Below are 18,244 nucleotides of genomic sequence, written 5' to 3' on the forward strand. Positions count from 1 at the left end.
TTTTTAAATCTGGTCGTTACTGATCAATGGCATATATTAAAATTCTACAATACTATTTTTCAAAATCAAATAAAAACACTAAAAATGAAATCAATACTTTTAAATAATACATTTGAGCATCATTACACTATATACTGTAACTAGACAAGTATAAAAAAACAGATTTTTACTTTGGGATCTGAAATTAATTTTAAGTGATCACTAGAATATAGCAGAGGTAGTTTAAATGTAAAAATAGATGAAAATGAGAGCGAACAAATAAATATCCAATTTTGATATATATTAGTAATATCAACCAATAACTGATACTTGTATTCTTTTGTTAAATACAAGCTCACTTACTTTGGCAAATGAAACACCAGAGCTCATTGCTGTTTTGATTATTATATCATCATTTTTGATCACCTTTTCAAAGAAAACAGAAGAGTGGCATTGAAATGAAAGTGACAAATGAAAATTGTATCCATAATAATTAAGTTAACATCATAAAAAAAAAAAAAAATGAACGCCTTACCACTATTGGTTTAGCAACAGGCTTTTGCTGAGTTAGTTTGATTCTGCTGATGTCACCTTTAGTCTTGTATTCAATGTCAACCACCATGTCTAAGGTGGCTTGACTGGCTAAGAGGCTATACTTAGTAAGGGCCTCCAAAGTGAGAATGCTGTCCTGAAAATTTGAGGAAAGTAAGATCACATATGATAAAGACAACATTAAAATATTAAGATACTGTATATATTGCATTGAGTACCTGTGTTGAAAGAATGCCCCCTCCGTATCTCTGGTCTTGTGTTAACCAGTTCAGGATGGGCTTTGCATAGGTGGAATCACCTCTGACTAAAGAGTTAAGCAGGACATAAACTGTTGTTTCCACGGTCTTTGCTGTCGCACCACTGGGTTTTAATGAATCCTTGTTAGATTTAGAGTCTTCCCAGAAACGAATTGTGGCTGGGTTCCCTGAAAATGTTAGATGTACAGACAAATTGTTCGTATTAAGTTATTGGTCAAATATTAGAGGGTTTAATCTGTGCTGATTTGGGTGGTTTTTTTGGTCAAAAGTGTGCGGATTGTCACAAATAAGATTTTACCTTTAACTTGAGCCTGCTGTTTGATTTTTTCATAAAGGCTGACTGCCGGCATACTATTGATGTCTACCAGTGTCAGAGCATAGGATGCAATGGCTCTAACATATAAACTTTCAATCTTCTTTGACTTAGAGGAAAGGTACTCCATGGCATGATCTAAAGCATTTTTAAAGGCCTAAAGAGACAATTGTACTGTTAGTCACTGACTGAATGAGGAACAATCCTACATTGGTCAGAATTTACTGCCAGTCCTACCTGTATGTTAACATTTGGGACCTTCAGAGCATTTTTAATTCCAATCATGACAAAAGAAGTGAGGAAGACTGTCTTTTCAGTGACATCTGCTCCGGAACCCTTTAAAAAAACAAGACAATCTTGATAAAAACACTGAAATATACAGTATGATATCATGAACACTTATTTTCTTCACATACCATGAGTTTAAGTGGATTGCTTTGTGATTTCTCAAAGAACGAGCCATCATCATTCTGACGATATTTAATCAGCCAATAAATGCCATTGATCAGCACTTCAGACTCCATAGAGACATATTCATGCATGTCAGCAAAAGTCTTGACTATAAGAGCCGTCACCCTAAAGAAGTTTTTACAACATTACACCTCCAGTAGAATGTTAGTAGCACGTAAAATGTATAAGTTCTATATGTATTGCTATCTATGTAAAACATTTGTAAAATAACAATTAGACAATGCTTCGTTTCAGCTGCCACTGAGGAAAAAATATGGCATACAAAAAAATGTAGCAGTTGTTTACCAGGTACTGGCTGATTTGTCCTTGTTCGACCACATGCTGAAACCATGTTCATATTTCAGCTTATATGACATCATGCTGGTGATGCCTGGAAAGCAACAGTGAGTCGTTAAATCACTTAATAGTTAATTATAGTTAATTGTACTGGCTATAACTGATATAGTTACTTTCGTATAAGACAAGCAAGTAAAAAACAAAATGTAATTATTATAGGATGTTACTATTGTATGGAGACCGAGTATACAAAAAAATTGAAAATAAAATAATGAAAATAGAGCAGCAATTAACGGGGTTCAAGTGCTTTAAGGACTTTAAGCACATGCGTAAAAAGTTATCTTTTAAGCACATGCGTAAAAAGTTATTATGTTTTATTTAGCAAGCCTGTAACCACCTAGTGGTTGCAGCCAGTTTACTGAGAAAATATATGTTTTAAATCTTTTTAAAAGTTATCGAGGTTGAGCCAAAAATCTAGCAATCTCCAATATTAATGAACGGTTCGATTGACCCCGGTGGTCCTAAAGGCAAAGTTGCTCAGAATGAGTTGTAACATATGATATAAAAGTTGTGGGCATGTACGAAAAATCGCACGATATACAATCCTCTACGCACGCGAAAAACGTGAAGCCCATTCATAGGTGTACAGAGTTTGGTGAAATTATATTAATCGTTCAAGAGGGATAGCCATTTTAGTAAAAGTACTTTGAACGTTTTGGCATCTCGCCACAGACGTCAATCTAAATTTTGACTTTTTTAATAATCATTGACAGTCAGACTCCAGAGAATATTTCTGCACTGGTTTGGTTCCGATCGGGTGAAAAACCTAGGACTATTTCCCAAAAGTTTTTTTTTTTTAAATCCAAAATCCCCAAAAATTGTGCAGAGTAATGATCAAGCCAAGGATTCCAACAATATAAGTCACTTGACCCTGCGATGAATGGTTTGAGTTATGAGCTATTACATTCTTTTGATCGCTGTAGTGCCACCATTAGGCCGATTGGGGCGAGCCTTGGTAACGTTGTAGATGGGGGCTGGGTACTACCATCCCTCAAAGTATAAAGTCTCTACAACTTATGGTTTGGTCTGCCCGATCACTTTTAGGGGAGAATGCTGATCCTTGGAAATTCTAAACATTACAACAGGGTTTCAGCGCTACGGCCTTGAACCCCTAAAAGAACATGATACAAGAAATGTGAGGGGAAAAAAAAGTATTCTTCTCTACTGAAACAAACATCCCACCAGCTTGCATTTTCCTTTTTAATTCCTTTTCACTTGCAGCTGACTCTTTCCCCAAAATGTCCCATTTCTCTGTCTTGTCTAGGTAGTGGTAGACATAGTAGATTGGCAGGAGACTCATGAGCTCCATCTCTGCAGTTCCCCGTGGCAGGTTAGTCAACTGTTTTAAACCTTCTGGGTTATTTATAATTGACAGAAGCTCTCCCAGTACTTCACCTGAACAAGAAAAACAAGTTATAAAATTGTGACTTGGCAACATTTCCTCACTATAAAAATACATAGAGCCTCTGGAACCTCCAGTATAATCAATTTTAATCTACGCAGTTTATAAAAGAAACATTATCGCACAAATCTGATTTAAAAAAATGTGACTGTGTAGAAAGTGTCATTTAGCATCTGCACAAATGTGTTCAAGCTTCGCAGGCATCATACCATTAACTGTTAGAATACAATCCACAGTTGACTTGGGCACAATGTTTGGTGGAATTAATTTTTTTAACTCAAGTTTTCGCATGGAAGTGCCTAAGAAGGGAAAAAGAAATGGCATGAAACTCCAGCACATGAGTAGAGAGCATACTTATACTCTTCAGATGTCCTTACCAAAGACTCCATTTGGATCTATTCTTCCACCACTTTGTATTTCAAGTCTAATTCCCTCTGGCTGTGAAGTACCAGAAAATTAATCAATCAGATCATAATCTCAGGCATACTAAACTGAAACTGGTTTAGTTCTCAATAAACACCATTTTTAAGCAAAAATATCATGAGCAATCTCTACTGTACTCTTTTAAAATAAAAGACTTAAAAGGCCTAAAAGTGTACAATAAAAACACACTGTAACTTTCAAAACTTCCTTCTATATTAAATATGTAGTTTGTACATCTTTAGAAAGAAGGGAACAAACTGTTACAAAGATACAGTCCTCTAGCACTGACTGCATATCGCCTCTTACCACCACTTTCAATTTCTTGACCACACTCTCAGCCCCCCACTCAGTTGTTAAAGTGAAAGTGAGCGTATGAGTGCCAGCTTCCAAGGCCATGATGTAGAACGTGACCAAAGCCACTGAACGGCCTTCGATAAGCCCCTTGTTTTCATTTGGCTTTCCCTGTTTCACCTGTTGAGTTCCACGAAACACACACACTCCCTCTGTTGCCGTCAGGGTCACACTGAACTATTAATGTATGTGTGAGATATAGAAAGATACAGAGAGAAAGAAAACTATAATGAGTTTATCACCATAATGTCACATAAATATATACACCATTGTTCAAAAGTCTGGGGTCGGTAAGATTTTTTTATACTTTTGAAAGAAGTCTCTTATGCTCACCAAGACTACATTAATTTGATCAAAAATCGAGTAAAACAGTAATATTCTGAAATATTATTACAATTTAAAATGTTTTCTATTTTAATATATTTGAAAGTGTAATTTATTATTGTGATGGCGAAGTTGAATTTTCAGCAGCCATTACTCCAGTCTTTAGTGTCACATGATCCTTCAGAAAAAATTCTAATATTCTGATTTGGTGTTAAGGAGAACCTCGCGGGTAACGACTGTAACCATAGTTTTCTTATTCCCAGCGAAATAACAATACAACCTGTCTTTAAGAACATCTTGATCGACTGGGATCTTTTCTTTTCCCCGACATTTTGTCAGTCAATCTCCTGCTCTTCCACCAAGTTCATCGTTAACTTCAGGCACTGCCGCCTCAACACTGATTGGTTCTGTTCACGAGCTGGGGTGGGACTTACAATTTTATTGGATCCATCTGATGTTTGTCACTGACTGAATAATTAATAAATACTTTAGATCGGTCTAAACCATTTATAGGGAGGTAAGAGAAGCAGATATTTGGAAAAAATATTTAACAAAATTTAACCCTGTGGAGTAAGTCTGATCAGCTGTTTGTCTGTTTTGGGTCTCCTAAGAAATGGTCTCTGCATCTAAACAGACTATTATCAAGTGGATAGTTGAGGCAGACTATCTCTCTTGCTTATGAAGCTTCTGGCCAGCCATCACCTTTGGCCATAAGAGCTCTTCCCACTAGGAGTATGGTGGCCTCCAAGGCCTTCATTTCAGGGGTCTCCCTTCAAGAAGTTTGTGATGTGGCAGGCTGGTCCTCGCTGCTCACGTTTGCCAGGTTTTATTCCTTGGACCTTGGTGCCCCTGGGTCACGAGTTCTTATGTCATAACTGATCCCAGTATTCACACGACAGGTTCTTGTGCGTATGGCGTTCATGGCGAAGCTAACGCCGGTCAGACCGGATGTGCTTTTATCCTTTCTGGTAGTGACGTCACCCGCCCGTGATGTTCACTATCGTCCTTGGACTAGTTGACACATGTGCTTCAGACGCAGTGTCTCGTTCCCTTCTCAGGGAACTACCGTCTATGAGTTGGGCCCCCTCAGAGGCCAAACCCGCAGGTTCCATGTCTCGGGTCAGGGATGGAGGATCACTCCTCCCGCCTAAGATAGAAGCTCCCTCCTGACCAGAATCTCCAGAGGAGAGCCGTCGAGAAGGGATACTAGGTCCGGGAACCACACCAGAATAACCAACTTATTCTGTCCTGGTGGACCTTCTCCAGAACTCCTGGGAGTAATGCAATCGGGGGAAATGTGTACAGGCAAAGCCTCAGCCACGTCTGTATCAATGCGTCTAGTCCCAATGGGGCTGGACGTGTGAGAGAGAACCACAGCGGACAGTGCGCCGTATCCTGAGACGCAAACAGATAAAACCTGTATGGACAAGCACATGATGGCCTCTTAGGTCAGGGAAGTGCTTCAATGCCATGAAGACCGCTATCATCTCCAGGCAATTTATGTGCCATGAAAGATGATGACTCATCCACAGACCCTGAGCTGAGCAGCCTTCCATTACCGCTCCCCAGCTGGTGAGAGAAGCATCTGTCGAGAGAGTGACTCGATGACAAAGAGCTCCTAACACTGGACCCTGTGACAAGAACTAAGGTTTCCTTCATATAACCAATTTTGAGTAGTGAAGTTGAGTAGCCACTTTGGTGACCTGAAGCATATTGGCAGGAAACGACTGATTTGACAGATTTTCGAACCAGACGCAGCTGCGTGGTGACGCTGGATCATAAGCTTGCTGGAAACCGCTGCGCCTGAGGCACCGATGGTGACGGGGTTGGCAGAACAGCCTCCTGAGAGCACCGAAGTGGCACTGTGTAATGAGGTGAACACCGCTCCACCCTCAAAAGGTTGCCCTCAGAAGTCTGACGCCATCATGAGCATCAGGACTTCTTCTTTGTCGAAACCTTCTTCGCAAAAAGAACATTCCTCAGATCGGTCTTCTGTTTGGAAGGCTTCGGCTGAGAGTGTCGCCCTAAACCCCATGGTTTTTGAGGGGGGGCATGAGAGGCGACACTCTCCTTCTGTTGCGCTCGATATGAGGAGCTCTACGGTTGGGGCTTCTCACGCTCAGCAACTCCAGTGGCCTGGAGACGGCCACTCAACTATGGTGTTAACAGCATCGCCGAAGAGGCCAGGAGGTTATAGCGGGGCGTCCAACAGAAAGGCTCTGTCTTTCTCTTTAATATCTGACAGATTTAGCCATAAATGCCTCTCCACAGCCACCATTGCTGTCATAAACCGCCCAATGGTGCAAGCGGTCTCTTTGGTGGCCTGAAAAGACAGATCTGTGGCCCGACACAGTTTTCGAACCGCATCAGTCCCCACCCCCTCACTATCGTCTAGGTCCCTCAGCAGGTCGGCCTGGTATGCCTGTAAAATCGACATGGTGTGTGAAGACATGCACCAGCCTGACCTGCTGCCATATACGCTTTTCCCACTAGCGTGGATAATGTTATTAGGGGCTTAGTGGGAAGGGTAGGGGCCATCAGGGATGATGCCGAGCTCGGGGACAGATACGTTCAAGAAAGTTCAAAAGAGCATTTATTTCAAATAGAAATCTTTTGTAACAATATAAAAGTCTTTACTGTCCCTTTTGATCAATTGAATGCATCCTTGCTGAATAAAAGTATTTGTTTCTTTAAAAAAAATCTGACCCAAACTTTTGAACGGTAGTGTAGGTGATAAAGTATAATTTCGATTTAAACTCATCCTCAAGTATGTGAACCGCTTACCCGAGTTTTTGAAGAACGCTGATTGTAGACTGAACCCCTGAGCTCAATCTGCTCTCCACGAATCATGGAATAAGGCAAGGGTATATCCACACTAATGTCCTGGGACACCTGAACCTTTTCATCTGACACACAGATCCCTGACCAAAGGAACAGGAGAGTCTGAGATTCTAATAAAAAAACACCCCAACAGGTCTGCATGCATACTGGGTTATTTCCAGAATGCACTGTTTGTAATGATGGCTGTTCTTGTGAAGCTCACGCCTATGGTCAGATTATTCCAAAAAAAAATCAGGCCCTGACGATGGGTGCTAAATGATGACAGAATTTTCATTTTTGGGTGGACTATCCCTTTAAAGGTAGAATGTGCTACTGTAATTCATATTTAATTAGTTGGTAATTCAGGTAATCCATGCATATAGAAAATCTGCATACTGTAGGCTATAGCCTACTGAAGTGATTATAAGAGTTAATATGCTAGTATGCTATTTCAGTCTTTCCTACAGCTTTTGGCTAACGTTACACATATTCCCTTTTTCAGCCACCAGGTGATGCTAAAACAAATCATTTCGATCCAGCTTGTTGCCTCACCCTCACTGAATACCCCAACTGCTTTCACCTCCCAGGTAGTCAGTGAATCTGGAAGATTTTTGGTAATGCTTACTGACCCAGACCTTAAACAGACAGATTAAAATGAAAGGTATAACTGGATAATTTAACAAAAAGAGAGGAATTTCACTCATATGTAGATTTTGATGTATTTCAAATCAGTTTATTAGCAATAGTACAATCCTAATGGATATATGTAAATATATATATATTATAAATATTATCAGTTAGCCAGAAGGTTGTAGTTCAGAAAGTTTTCTTACTTGCTGGTGTGTTCCTCCCATAACCAGCTCTCAGGGAAGTAGCTCCTAATCTGAGATGGCATCACATCCAGCAGAAAGTCGATTGCTGCATTACGTAATGGAGAACTTTAGATCCTGTCTTTTTACATGTTTAGTCATCTAAGTTACTAGAAGTTCATTGTGTTGATGATGTCATAAGTAACAACCATACCTCCACGACTTAGAATGATTCTATCCGAATTCTCTTTACGGAGCTTCATAGCAAATTCACAGCATTCCAAGAAGGCACGCTGGCACCTTTTCTTCAAGTGCTCAGCAATATTTCTACAGATTTGTCAGATGAAATTATTCACAGGAATACTTTACACAGTGCAAAGATAAAGGCTAATGTTAAAGGGTGATTCAGGGTGATTTCAGGGTGATTGGGAAACTTTTTGCCATTGAGATGACTTGGAAAATGTGTCCCAATCAACCTGAATTAACCAGTTTGTTTCATTCAGATGGATTATGTTAAAGCATGTGGCTGCCATTTAAATGAACTCACAAAAAAGATATATACAAAATATAAACACTTATACGTAATGTGTTATACATTAAATTAATTCATTATAGTAGCAATATCTAATTATAGGCTCCAGAACAAATTTTCACATCAAGTATTATTCATTATCAAATTAATAATGTTCCTTATTACTTGATAATATCAATTTTATTTATTTTATGTATCATGTATTTATGTAACATTGGCACTACAACAAAGAGAAATACATAATATGAAACTCAAAAAGATCTCTAAAATATGATTTCATGTAAGTGTCACATTAAAAGAGCTTAATTCCTTACGTAGGAAAAGGCAATCTCCTAGAACGATGTTCACAGGTTTCAAGCGTAGGGCTACTGCGTGTCCCAGACATGCAGTAATTCTTGTACGGCCCATACGTTTTGGCTGTACAACAAACATGTGGGCATAAATGTATTTTGATGATGTTGCAGTGATACAAAAGGTTATTAGCGCATACTGTTACTGTTTTTAAACAAAATGCTTGCATACAGACCCTTTTCTTCAAACTTTTGCCCCAAGACAGGTGAACGTTTTTGCCTAACTATGTCTGAGCAGGCCCCCTCTTAAAAAAGAAGAAAAGAAAATACATTTGCCAGTGTTTCAGCAAATTATCACATCCTCTATTGAGATGTTTTAATGTAACGAGTCACACTCGCTTATTAACTTTACACGTGAGCATGTACCTGCACTAGAGGCCTTGGCGTTTGCATTGGTGATGAACATAAGGCCAGCGCGGTCCAACACATCAGCATTATTTTTGCCTCCTCCTCTTCCACAACCCAAGTCACTTCGCTCAACATGTTGTAGCACCTGCAACAATGAGAAAATTTATCATCACCTTAATTTGTAGTTTGTGTATTAAAACGCACCAAAAAAAAAAAAAAACATACAAAAGCTGACCATATAGACCATCTTTTTGAACAAGTCTGCTATTTTACCTTTTTTAGAGGGTCTTTGTCGTTAGATTTTAGGTTGTACAAGGCCGTATCTACAGCGGAAAAAGCCACAAGTGACTCCTCTTTAGTTGACACTCTTAATTGAAGTTTATCTTTGGGTTTATACTGTGAGTTGAAAGTTGATATGTCCACCTGAAATATATTCCAATGAGGTATATATATCACTATTCATAAATAACATAAAACACTTCACAACTATTGATGACAAATAAAAAGGCATTACTTTTAAGTTGTTAACACATTTAGCCTTCACATCAATCCACACAGAGTCTGCCACCAGTTCCGCTTTTTCCTCCCCATGCAGGACGTAGTACACCAGTAGCCGAGCAGACGGCACCATGTCAGGGGTGATCTTAATGTTAAGGCTTTGTCTCTTTTCACTGACACGCTTAACTGTGGCAAACTGCACAACTTTTCCTCTGGAAATGACCTTAAAAAAAAAAGATTCTGTCATAGATGGTTCACTGGAATAATTATAATGCATTAAGATGGATACCATATAAAGCACTTAAAATTATAATGTAATGTATAATATGTTACAGTATCTGTCAAAGGTTTGGGAACATTTTTTATTATTTTTTTAAATGTTTTTGAACAAAGCCTCTTATGCTTACCAAGGCTGCATGTATTTAATCAAAAAATACAGTAAAACCAGTAATATTGGGAAATATTCATGTAATTTATTCATGTGATGCAAAGTTGAATTTTCATTACTCCGAATGAACATTACTCCAGTCTTGGTGTCACATGATCCTTCAGAAATCATGCTGATTTGCTTAATATTTTGTGGAAACCATGATACCATTCAAAGATTTTTGGGTAAGAATAAAAAAGAGAGAGAAATTAATACTTGTATTCATCAAGGATGCATTAAATAGATCAAAAGTGACAGTGAAGACATTTATAATGTTACAAATGATTTCTATTTAATAAATGCTTGAATAAAGTCAATAAATAAATGTAATAATGCAAATAAATGCTTTTCATTGAACTTTCTATTCATCAAAGAACCCTGAAATAACTTCTGAAATAAATAAGGATCATGTGACACTGAATACTGTAATGATGTAATGATGCTGAAAATTCAGCTTTGCCATCCCAGGAATAATTTACATTAAAATATATTAAAATAGAAAACATTTATTTTTATTTGTAATAATATTTCCACAGTATTACAGTTTTTACTGTATTTTCTATCAAATAAATGCAGCCTTGGTGTAATAGACTTCTTTCAAAAACATAAAATATTTAAATTTGTCCAAACTTTTGATGACAGGTACTGTACATTAAATTAATTCATTAAAATAAGTAATACATAATCATAGGCTACTTTTAGTAGTATCTTTTAGCGTATTCTTAGCCAATTTTTTCACAGAAACAAAATGACAAATATAGTCTCAAGCACCACCAGCAGCCCACACTGATTCTCTAAAATATCATCTTAATTTGCACCATCGCTTTATTGAGCGTTGAGTTTCATAAACTCGGCGTTGCATTTGAAATCAGAATTGTATTATTCTCAGTTTTTCAATCAATACATTGTAATGGAAATAATAGTTTAAAAGCTGAAAAAAAACAAATAATTTTTTTATAAGAGACATGGTTATGTTTCGCTCCTCTGTCTGTGCTTCAGAGAGCATCTCAAGCCGCTAAACTTATGGAAAGTTTTCAGTCAGGGAAACTGTTTCTCAAAGATGTTGTCATGGTTCACAAATCCTTGTGTTCATTTTGTGGATCTGTTGGTGTGTGGTAGGTGTTGGGTCTATGTATGTGTTGCTTGTTTGTTGCCTAGTGACCAGCTCATCACTCCAATCAGTCACTTCAGCTGCAGCTAGTTTACTGCCTATAGCTGGAGTGAGTTATGGGTGTCGTTTCGGTAACTCACGTAACCTCTGTTCTCTCTAGAAGAGGGAACGAGTATTGCGTAGTTGCTACGATACGGGAAAGCCTTTCTTTCTCGAGATACTGAAGCCAAAAATTATCCTTAATTTTTATAATCTTGTCAACGCAGTGCGGCAGCCTGCAGACCTAGGGCAAGCTTACTAGCGTGCCCATTGGCTGCCCTGCGGCAACTGCAGCAGCCTACCGCTGAGCCCTTGGCGTGACGTCACGACCAATGAGCGCGCTTGGCGCGCTTAATGCGTCACAGCCCGCGAAAAGGGGTGTGGCTTAGCGTATATAAACAGGGCTCGGAGGCTGCTTCTCTGGTTTCTGTCGCATGAAGCGAAATGAGCTCGTGGCGCGAGCACGGCGGGCTACGCAATACTCGTTCCCTCTTCTAGAGAGAACAGAGGTTACGTGAGTAACCGAAACGTTCTCTTACGAGAGGTTCTCTCGTATTGCGTAGTTGCTACGCTACGGGAACGCCCTTGTCAACGCCGTGCGCGCCCAGCATCCACTTAATGAGTCCCAGGGAGAGCCCGGGGAACGTGATAGCAGAGAGCCGGGCGGCCCAAAGAGGGCTAGCGCCGTACATAAGCACACACTAGGGGGTTAGGAGCGGCACGGCCGGTCCAAACTGACAATTCCCTGCATAGTGCAGCTCAACCAGTAGAGCTAAATCACACACCGTAGCCCGCGCACAGATAGTGGGCTGGCATACGCGAGACTTAGACTGATAACACTTTCGCCTGCAGGGCGGGAACATCCAGGTTGTAAAACCTAACAAATGTGGAGGGGGAGGCCCAGCCTGCCGCTGCACAAATGTCATGAATGGGAATCCCGCTGGACCAAGCCCACGACGAGGCCATGCCTCTGGTGGAGTGAGCTCGAATGCCCAATGGGCACTGCAGGTCTTTAGACGCATAAGCCACAGCAATAGCGTCCACTATCCATCTGGACAGGCTGTGTTTCGAGGCGGCGAGACCCTTGGTGCGCCCACCAAACGAAACAAAGAGCTGTTCCGAGCGCCTGAAAGCGGCGGACCGTGAAATGTAGTTTCTCAACGCCCTGACCGGGCAGAGGAGATTACTATCGGCCTCGCTGCCGTGCGTTGGCAGGGCTGAGAGGGAAATGACCTGTGCTCTGAAGGGAGTGCCCAAATTTTTGGGAACGTACCCATGCCTCGGTCTGAGAATGACTTTGGAGTCATTAGGTCCGAACTCGAGGCACGCGGCGTTAATAGATAACGCGTGAAGGTCTCCCACTCGTTTGACTGAAGACAGTGCTATCAGAAAAACGGTTTTGAGCGTGAGGTATTTCATATCCACAGTTTCCAAGGGTTCGAAGGGATGCGCTCTCAGGGCCTCCAAGACCAGAGAAAGATCCCACATAGGAACCGAGGGGGGTCGCGGGGGGTTCATCCTCCTGGCTCCCCTAAGGAAGCGGATGACGAACTCGTTCCTTCCTAATGCGCGGCCCCGCTCTGAAACAGAGAGCGCTGAAATGGCCGCAACATAGACTTTGAGCGTGGAGGGGGACCTGCCCGCGTCCAGTAGCTCTTGAAGGAAACACAGTATTCGCGATACCCCACATGTCTGTGGATCGAGCCCCTTAGCAGTGCACCATCTGTTAAACACTGACCATTTCGACATGTAGAGCCGCCTCGTAGAGGCTGGACAGTCTGTCGGGACCCTCGTTCAGGTGGCCAGGCACATGCGCGGCTCTCAGCGAGCGCAGAGGGTGCTGAGCCCACACGAGGAGGCGTTCCGCCAGGGTGCAGAGCGTCTTTGATCTGACACCGCCCTGGCGATTCACATAGGCCACTACCGATGTATTGTCCGTGCGGACTAGAACATGGTGACCGTGGAGGAATGGGAGGAAGTGTTTGAGCGCTTTCTCGACCGCGAGCATCTCTAGACAGTTTATGTGTAGGAGATTCTCCTGGTCTGACCAGCGGCCATAGACCGGTCTGCCTTCGAAGAGCGCTCCCCAACCTAGGTTGGAAGCGTCTGTCGAGACAACTTTCCGGTGTGAAATCACTCCCATAGTCACTCCCGTGAGATACCATTCGGCTGCCAGCCAGGGCTGCAGGGCTGAAATGCAGCCCTGATTCACTCTGACTCGCAAGCCGCCGGCCGCCCAGGCTCGGTGGGGCACGCGCGCTTTCAGCCAGCGTTGAAGCGGGCGCATGCGCAGTAAGCCCAGCTGGAGCGCTGCTGCAGCTGAGGCCATATGCCCCAAGATACGCTGGAATGTCCTCAGCGGAACCCGGCTGCCTATTTGGAGGGATGCGGCGAGGAGGCGGATGCGGCGCGCGCGCTGCTCCGACAGTCTGGCCGTCATAGCCACCGAGTCCAGTTCTATTCCAAGAAAGGAAATTGACTGACGGGGCGATAGCGAGCTCTTGGTCCAGTTGACCGAGAGACCCAGCTCCTCCAGATGGCTGAGAAGCGCTGTTCTGTGAGACACAAGTTCCGTCTCTGACTGCGCTAGAATAAGCCAATCGTCCAGATAATTCAGTATTCGCATTCCCTGTTTTCTCAGGGGAGCGAGGGCCGTGTCCATGCATTTCGTAAATGTACGGGGTGCCAAAGACAGGCCGAAGGGCAGGACTGTGTACTGATATACTCGACCGTTGAAGGCGAATCTCAAGAATGGCCTGTGACGGGGAGTTATCTGGATCTGAAAGTATGCGTCTTTTAGATCGAGAGAGATAAACCAGTCTCCTGGGCGAATCTGCGCGTGGATTTTTCTGGTTGTGATCATTTTGAACGGCCGTCTCATGAGGGCTTTGTTCAGATGTCTCAGATCTAAAATAGGTCTTAACGCTCCGTCCTTCTTGGGTACGAGGAAGTAGCGGCTGTAAAAGCCCGACTCGCTCAGAGAAGGATGAACCTGTTCTATAGCCCCTTTGCGCAGCAGCTTCGCTATTTCTGCTTGAAGCAGGTGCGCAGCTTCTGAACTCACTCTCGTCTCCGTCTGTGCTGTAAAGCGCGGAGGGCGACGAGCGAATTGAAGCGAATAGCCGTGTTTTATAGTATTCAGCACCCATTCTGACGCGCCCTGAATCGCTTCCCATGCTTCCGCATGCATAGCTAGGGGTCGAATGGTCTCTGGGTTCAGATCGCCGCGCTGCGCGGGATGGGGAACCTGTATCAGAGAGGATGGAGCGGCGTGCGCGCCGCTGGTGCTCGAACACGGGGGCTGGTAAACAGTATTGGCCGACTGAACAGCATTCAGTAGCTCGGTCCCATCGGATGGAGCGTGATTTGCTGTCAAACATCCCAGGCGCGAGAGTGGCGTGGGGATTATAATGTCTAAAAGTGAGTGCGCGTGCTCGTGAGCGGGCGCAGAGTTTACACTTATGACATGGCCAGTGTTTGGGAGCTTTAGAGGGTCTGTGACCCAAGGTAACTGACTGGCAGAGCGAGCAGCGGGTAGGTGTGAGCACAAGGTTGTGGGCACATTTTCTACACTTAATACTCGAGCGGCTTGCGTCCGCTTCATGAGAGAGCACTCTGTGCGCGTTACCATGGGGACCCTGTTTGTGTGAAGCAGTGAGCACATGGGAGTGGGCACATTTTCTACACTTATAATACTCTCGGCCTGAGCCGTTGTTGCCCGGGGTAACCGAGTGGCAGAGCGAGTTACGGGTAGATGTGAGCACAGAGTTGTGGGCACATTTACTACACTTAGTACTCGAGCGGTGTGTGACCGCTTTATGAGGGAGCGCTCTGAACGCGTTACCATGGGGACCGTGTTTGTGTGAAGCAGTGAGCACGTGGGAGTGGGCACATTTTCTACACTTACAACACCTTCGGCCGGAGCCGGAAAACCCGAATTTACACTCTTTCTGAGATTTATTTGGGCCGCCGTAAAAACGGCGTTTGTGTGCAGGCGAGCGAGTGGTGTTACTGGCTCGTTGGCTGCGGTGTAAGCTGCTGCAGTAGCCTGTACTGAGGGGACTGACAGAGCTGGGCGTTTTGATGGCGGTCCGGCCGCAGCGGGACTCAGCCATCTTTTCCTCCCTGCGGGTGCTAGGAGGACTTCGCGGGCTCAGACTTCAGCGTTATCTTGGGACGCGGACCCCGGGGGGGCGGCGGTCTGTGACGGCTGGTTGAGCGCGACCTAGGGCGGCCGCCCTGGCGTCGCTGCGAAGCAGTTGGTGGCCGAGACGAGCGCTGTGTGGAGCTGCGCGCAGGAGGCTGAGCTTGAGAGCGGCCTGCGGCTGGGCTCGGGCGGCGGGGCAGGAAGAGATTCATAGCCTGCGACGCCTTCTGTACTTCAGAGAAGCGGTCCACAATCCCGCTGACCGCAGGGCCGAAGAGGCCAGTGGGCGAGAGCGGGGCGTTGAGGAAAACAGCGCGTTCTGACTCACTCATATCCGCCAGCGTCAACCATAAGTGTCTGTCGATGACGGTGAGCGCGGCCATAGATCTGCCGATGGCTTGTGCAGCGGTCTTGGTAGCGCGGAGCGAAAGGTCCGTCGCGCTGTGCAGATCTGTTAAGGCTGTGTGATCCGAGCCCTTCTCGTCCAATTCGCGGAGGAGGTCGGCTTGCAGGATCTGGAGAACAGCCATCGAGTGCAGGGCGGAAGCAGCTTGGCCGGAGGCGGTGAATGCGCGGCCGGCGAGAGCTGATGTGGTCCTGCAGGCTTTGGACGGCAGGGCAGACTTTGAGCGCCATCTAGCAGACGGCGGGCAAAGGTGCGTTGCCACCGCTTCCTCAACGGAAGGGATGCCGGTATAGCCTTTCTCGGCGGCCCCGTCCACCTGGGAGAGGGCCGAGGAGACAGACGAGCGGAGTCTAGCGGAGAAGGGCGCGTTCCACGACTTCGATAGCTCCGCGTGGAGCTCGGGCAGGAAGGGTGCTGACCTAGAGGCTGGCGCTTGGCGGCGGCTAGGCAGAAAACACCCGTCGAGTCGGTTCGGCGCGGGCTCCTTGGGTGGGGACCAGTCTAATCCCAGTCGGTCGACCGCTTTGGTGAGGAGGCGGATAAGCTCCGCGTCGACACTGGAGCGGGACCTGCCAGACTCTGGAGTCGAGGAGGCGGAGCGGTGAGAGCCCGACCACTCCTCGCTGTCCGAAGCAAGCAGAGAGCAGCTGTCAGCAGCGTCATCTGCTTCATCCCCTGAGGCGACGGCAGTGCAGGCAGTGGCCGGCCGCTGCGCGTCGGTGAAGGGCGGGGGAGAAGGAGAGAGCGAGGCTCGCGGGAGGGGCTCCGGCGAGCGCTCAGCTATAACCACCGGCTCGGGAGGCCTTTGAGAGCGGCGTTTCTTCTTTCGCGGCCCTGAAGAGGCAGCCGGGGAAGGTGGAGGATCATCAAACATGGCGAGTCGAGCCCGCAGGGTCGACATCGGCAAGTCCTCACACTGTTCGCAGCCGCCCGTGGAGAGGGCGCGGGCTGCGTGGTCGAAGCCCAGGCAGAGAGCGCAGACCACGTGGCGGTCTCCGTCGCTGAGCGAGGCTCTGCACAAGCCACAGGATGAGCGAGGCATTTGCAACAACGCCTCGCGCTCTTTTAGATGCAAAGTGTGTCGCGGGGTGAACACACAAATACATACAACACAGAGCAGTAAAAGGATATATTCGCCGGATAGCGAAGCAGGCAGGGAAAGCTGAAGGCGGCGAAGGCGGCCGGCGTCCTCAGGCTGAGATCCTCGGCGTGCTGGTCACTTGATTCGACGGCGGCTTCCTCAGAGAGCAGCGATGCGTAGAGCTTCGCTGAAAAGACAGAAATCAGAGAAGCAGCCTCCGAGCCCTGTTTATATACGCTAAGCCACACCCCTTTTCGCGGGCTGTGACGCATTAAGCGCGCCAAGCGCGCTCATTGGTCGTGACGTCACGCCAAGGGCTCAGCGGTAGGCTGCTGCAGTTGCCGCAGGGCAGCCAATGGGCACGCTAGTAAGCTTGCCCTAGGTCTGCAGGCTGCCGCACTGCGTTGACAAGATTATAAAAATTAAGGATAATTTTTGGCTTCAGTATCTCGAGAAAGAAAGGCTTTCCCGTAGCGTAGCAACTACGCAATACGAGAGAACCTCTCGTAAGAGAACGGTTCGTCACTCATGTCTTGTTCTCGTTGCCAGTTACCTCGTCAGAACTGCCTGCTGTGTTTGATTCCCGCGTTCTCCTCTGAGTCCTGTGTGGCGCTGGATTACCAGTTCGGAAAAATTTACATCGACCAGTCTCTTGTAGTGCACCGTTCTCATACCCAAGACGTCACTTTCAACCATGCTTCAATATATGACGCTCAAAGCACCCTTTAGCGTTCATATGAGACGCATAACCCTACCACAGACCTAAACCTACCCAACCGAAGCGTCTCATATTGACGCTAAGGGTGCTTTGTGCGTCGGATATTGACGCTTTCGAAAGCGTCAGTTACATGACGCCTAAACCTACCCATAACCGAAGCGTCACATATGGACGCTAAAGGGTGCTTTGAGCGTCAGATATTGAAGCATGGTTGAAAGTGACAAAAAGTGACGTCTTGGGTATGAGAATGTGTTGGTATTTCTATTATGGTATCGTCTGTCAAGTTTCATCAGTCTCCTGCATCTTGTCTGATCTGAGTACTTTCTCTGTCTAATAAACTTGAGCTACTTGCATTTGGATCTGGAACTCGTTATTGTGACAGATGTGCAACGATTTATAGATTTATTTGGAACTATTTTCGTTGACGATATATAGAGCAAAATGTAAGTCATGTAATATTAACGACTTGTTTTTTTAATTGTATAAAATGCTGATGTTCGGGACTGCACTCTTCTGATATGTTGGCTCAACTAGGCTTTTGTTATAAATA

General features: G+C 44.9%; 1 protein-coding gene across 1 annotated transcript in view; it reads right to left on the reverse strand.

Moving 5' to 3' along the window:
* Positions 1 to 18,244, reverse strand: part of c5 (complement component 5) — a 29,931-nt gene that overhangs the window by 2,683 nt on the left and 9,004 nt on the right. Inside the window, exons 13-32 of the mRNA XM_079870543.1 lie at positions 9,782 to 9,988; positions 9,541 to 9,690; positions 9,286 to 9,412; positions 9,096 to 9,164; positions 8,884 to 8,986; positions 8,252 to 8,364; positions 8,062 to 8,146; positions 7,781 to 7,863; positions 7,193 to 7,329; positions 4,040 to 4,261; positions 3,688 to 3,748; positions 3,520 to 3,609; positions 3,091 to 3,303; positions 1,858 to 1,942; positions 1,518 to 1,677; positions 1,339 to 1,437; positions 1,087 to 1,258; positions 750 to 955; positions 515 to 667; positions 343 to 405 (exon numbers count right to left, since the gene is read on the reverse strand). Of these exons, the coding sequence (XP_079726669.1) occupies positions 343 to 405; positions 515 to 667; positions 750 to 955; positions 1,087 to 1,258; positions 1,339 to 1,437; positions 1,518 to 1,677; positions 1,858 to 1,942; positions 3,091 to 3,303; positions 3,520 to 3,609; positions 3,688 to 3,748; positions 4,040 to 4,261; positions 7,193 to 7,329; positions 7,781 to 7,863; positions 8,062 to 8,146; positions 8,252 to 8,364; positions 8,884 to 8,986; positions 9,096 to 9,164; positions 9,286 to 9,412; positions 9,541 to 9,690; positions 9,782 to 9,988 (2,598 nt within the window). The remainder of the gene's footprint in view (positions 1 to 342; positions 406 to 514; positions 668 to 749; positions 956 to 1,086; positions 1,259 to 1,338; positions 1,438 to 1,517; positions 1,678 to 1,857; positions 1,943 to 3,090; positions 3,304 to 3,519; positions 3,610 to 3,687; positions 3,749 to 4,039; positions 4,262 to 7,192; positions 7,330 to 7,780; positions 7,864 to 8,061; positions 8,147 to 8,251; positions 8,365 to 8,883; positions 8,987 to 9,095; positions 9,165 to 9,285; positions 9,413 to 9,540; positions 9,691 to 9,781; positions 9,989 to 18,244) is intronic.

The sequence above is a fragment of the Squalius cephalus genome (genome assembly GCF_949319135.1).
Source record: "Squalius cephalus genome assembly, chromosome: 5".
Taxonomy (NCBI): domain Eukaryota; kingdom Metazoa; phylum Chordata; class Actinopteri; order Cypriniformes; family Leuciscidae; genus Squalius; species Squalius cephalus.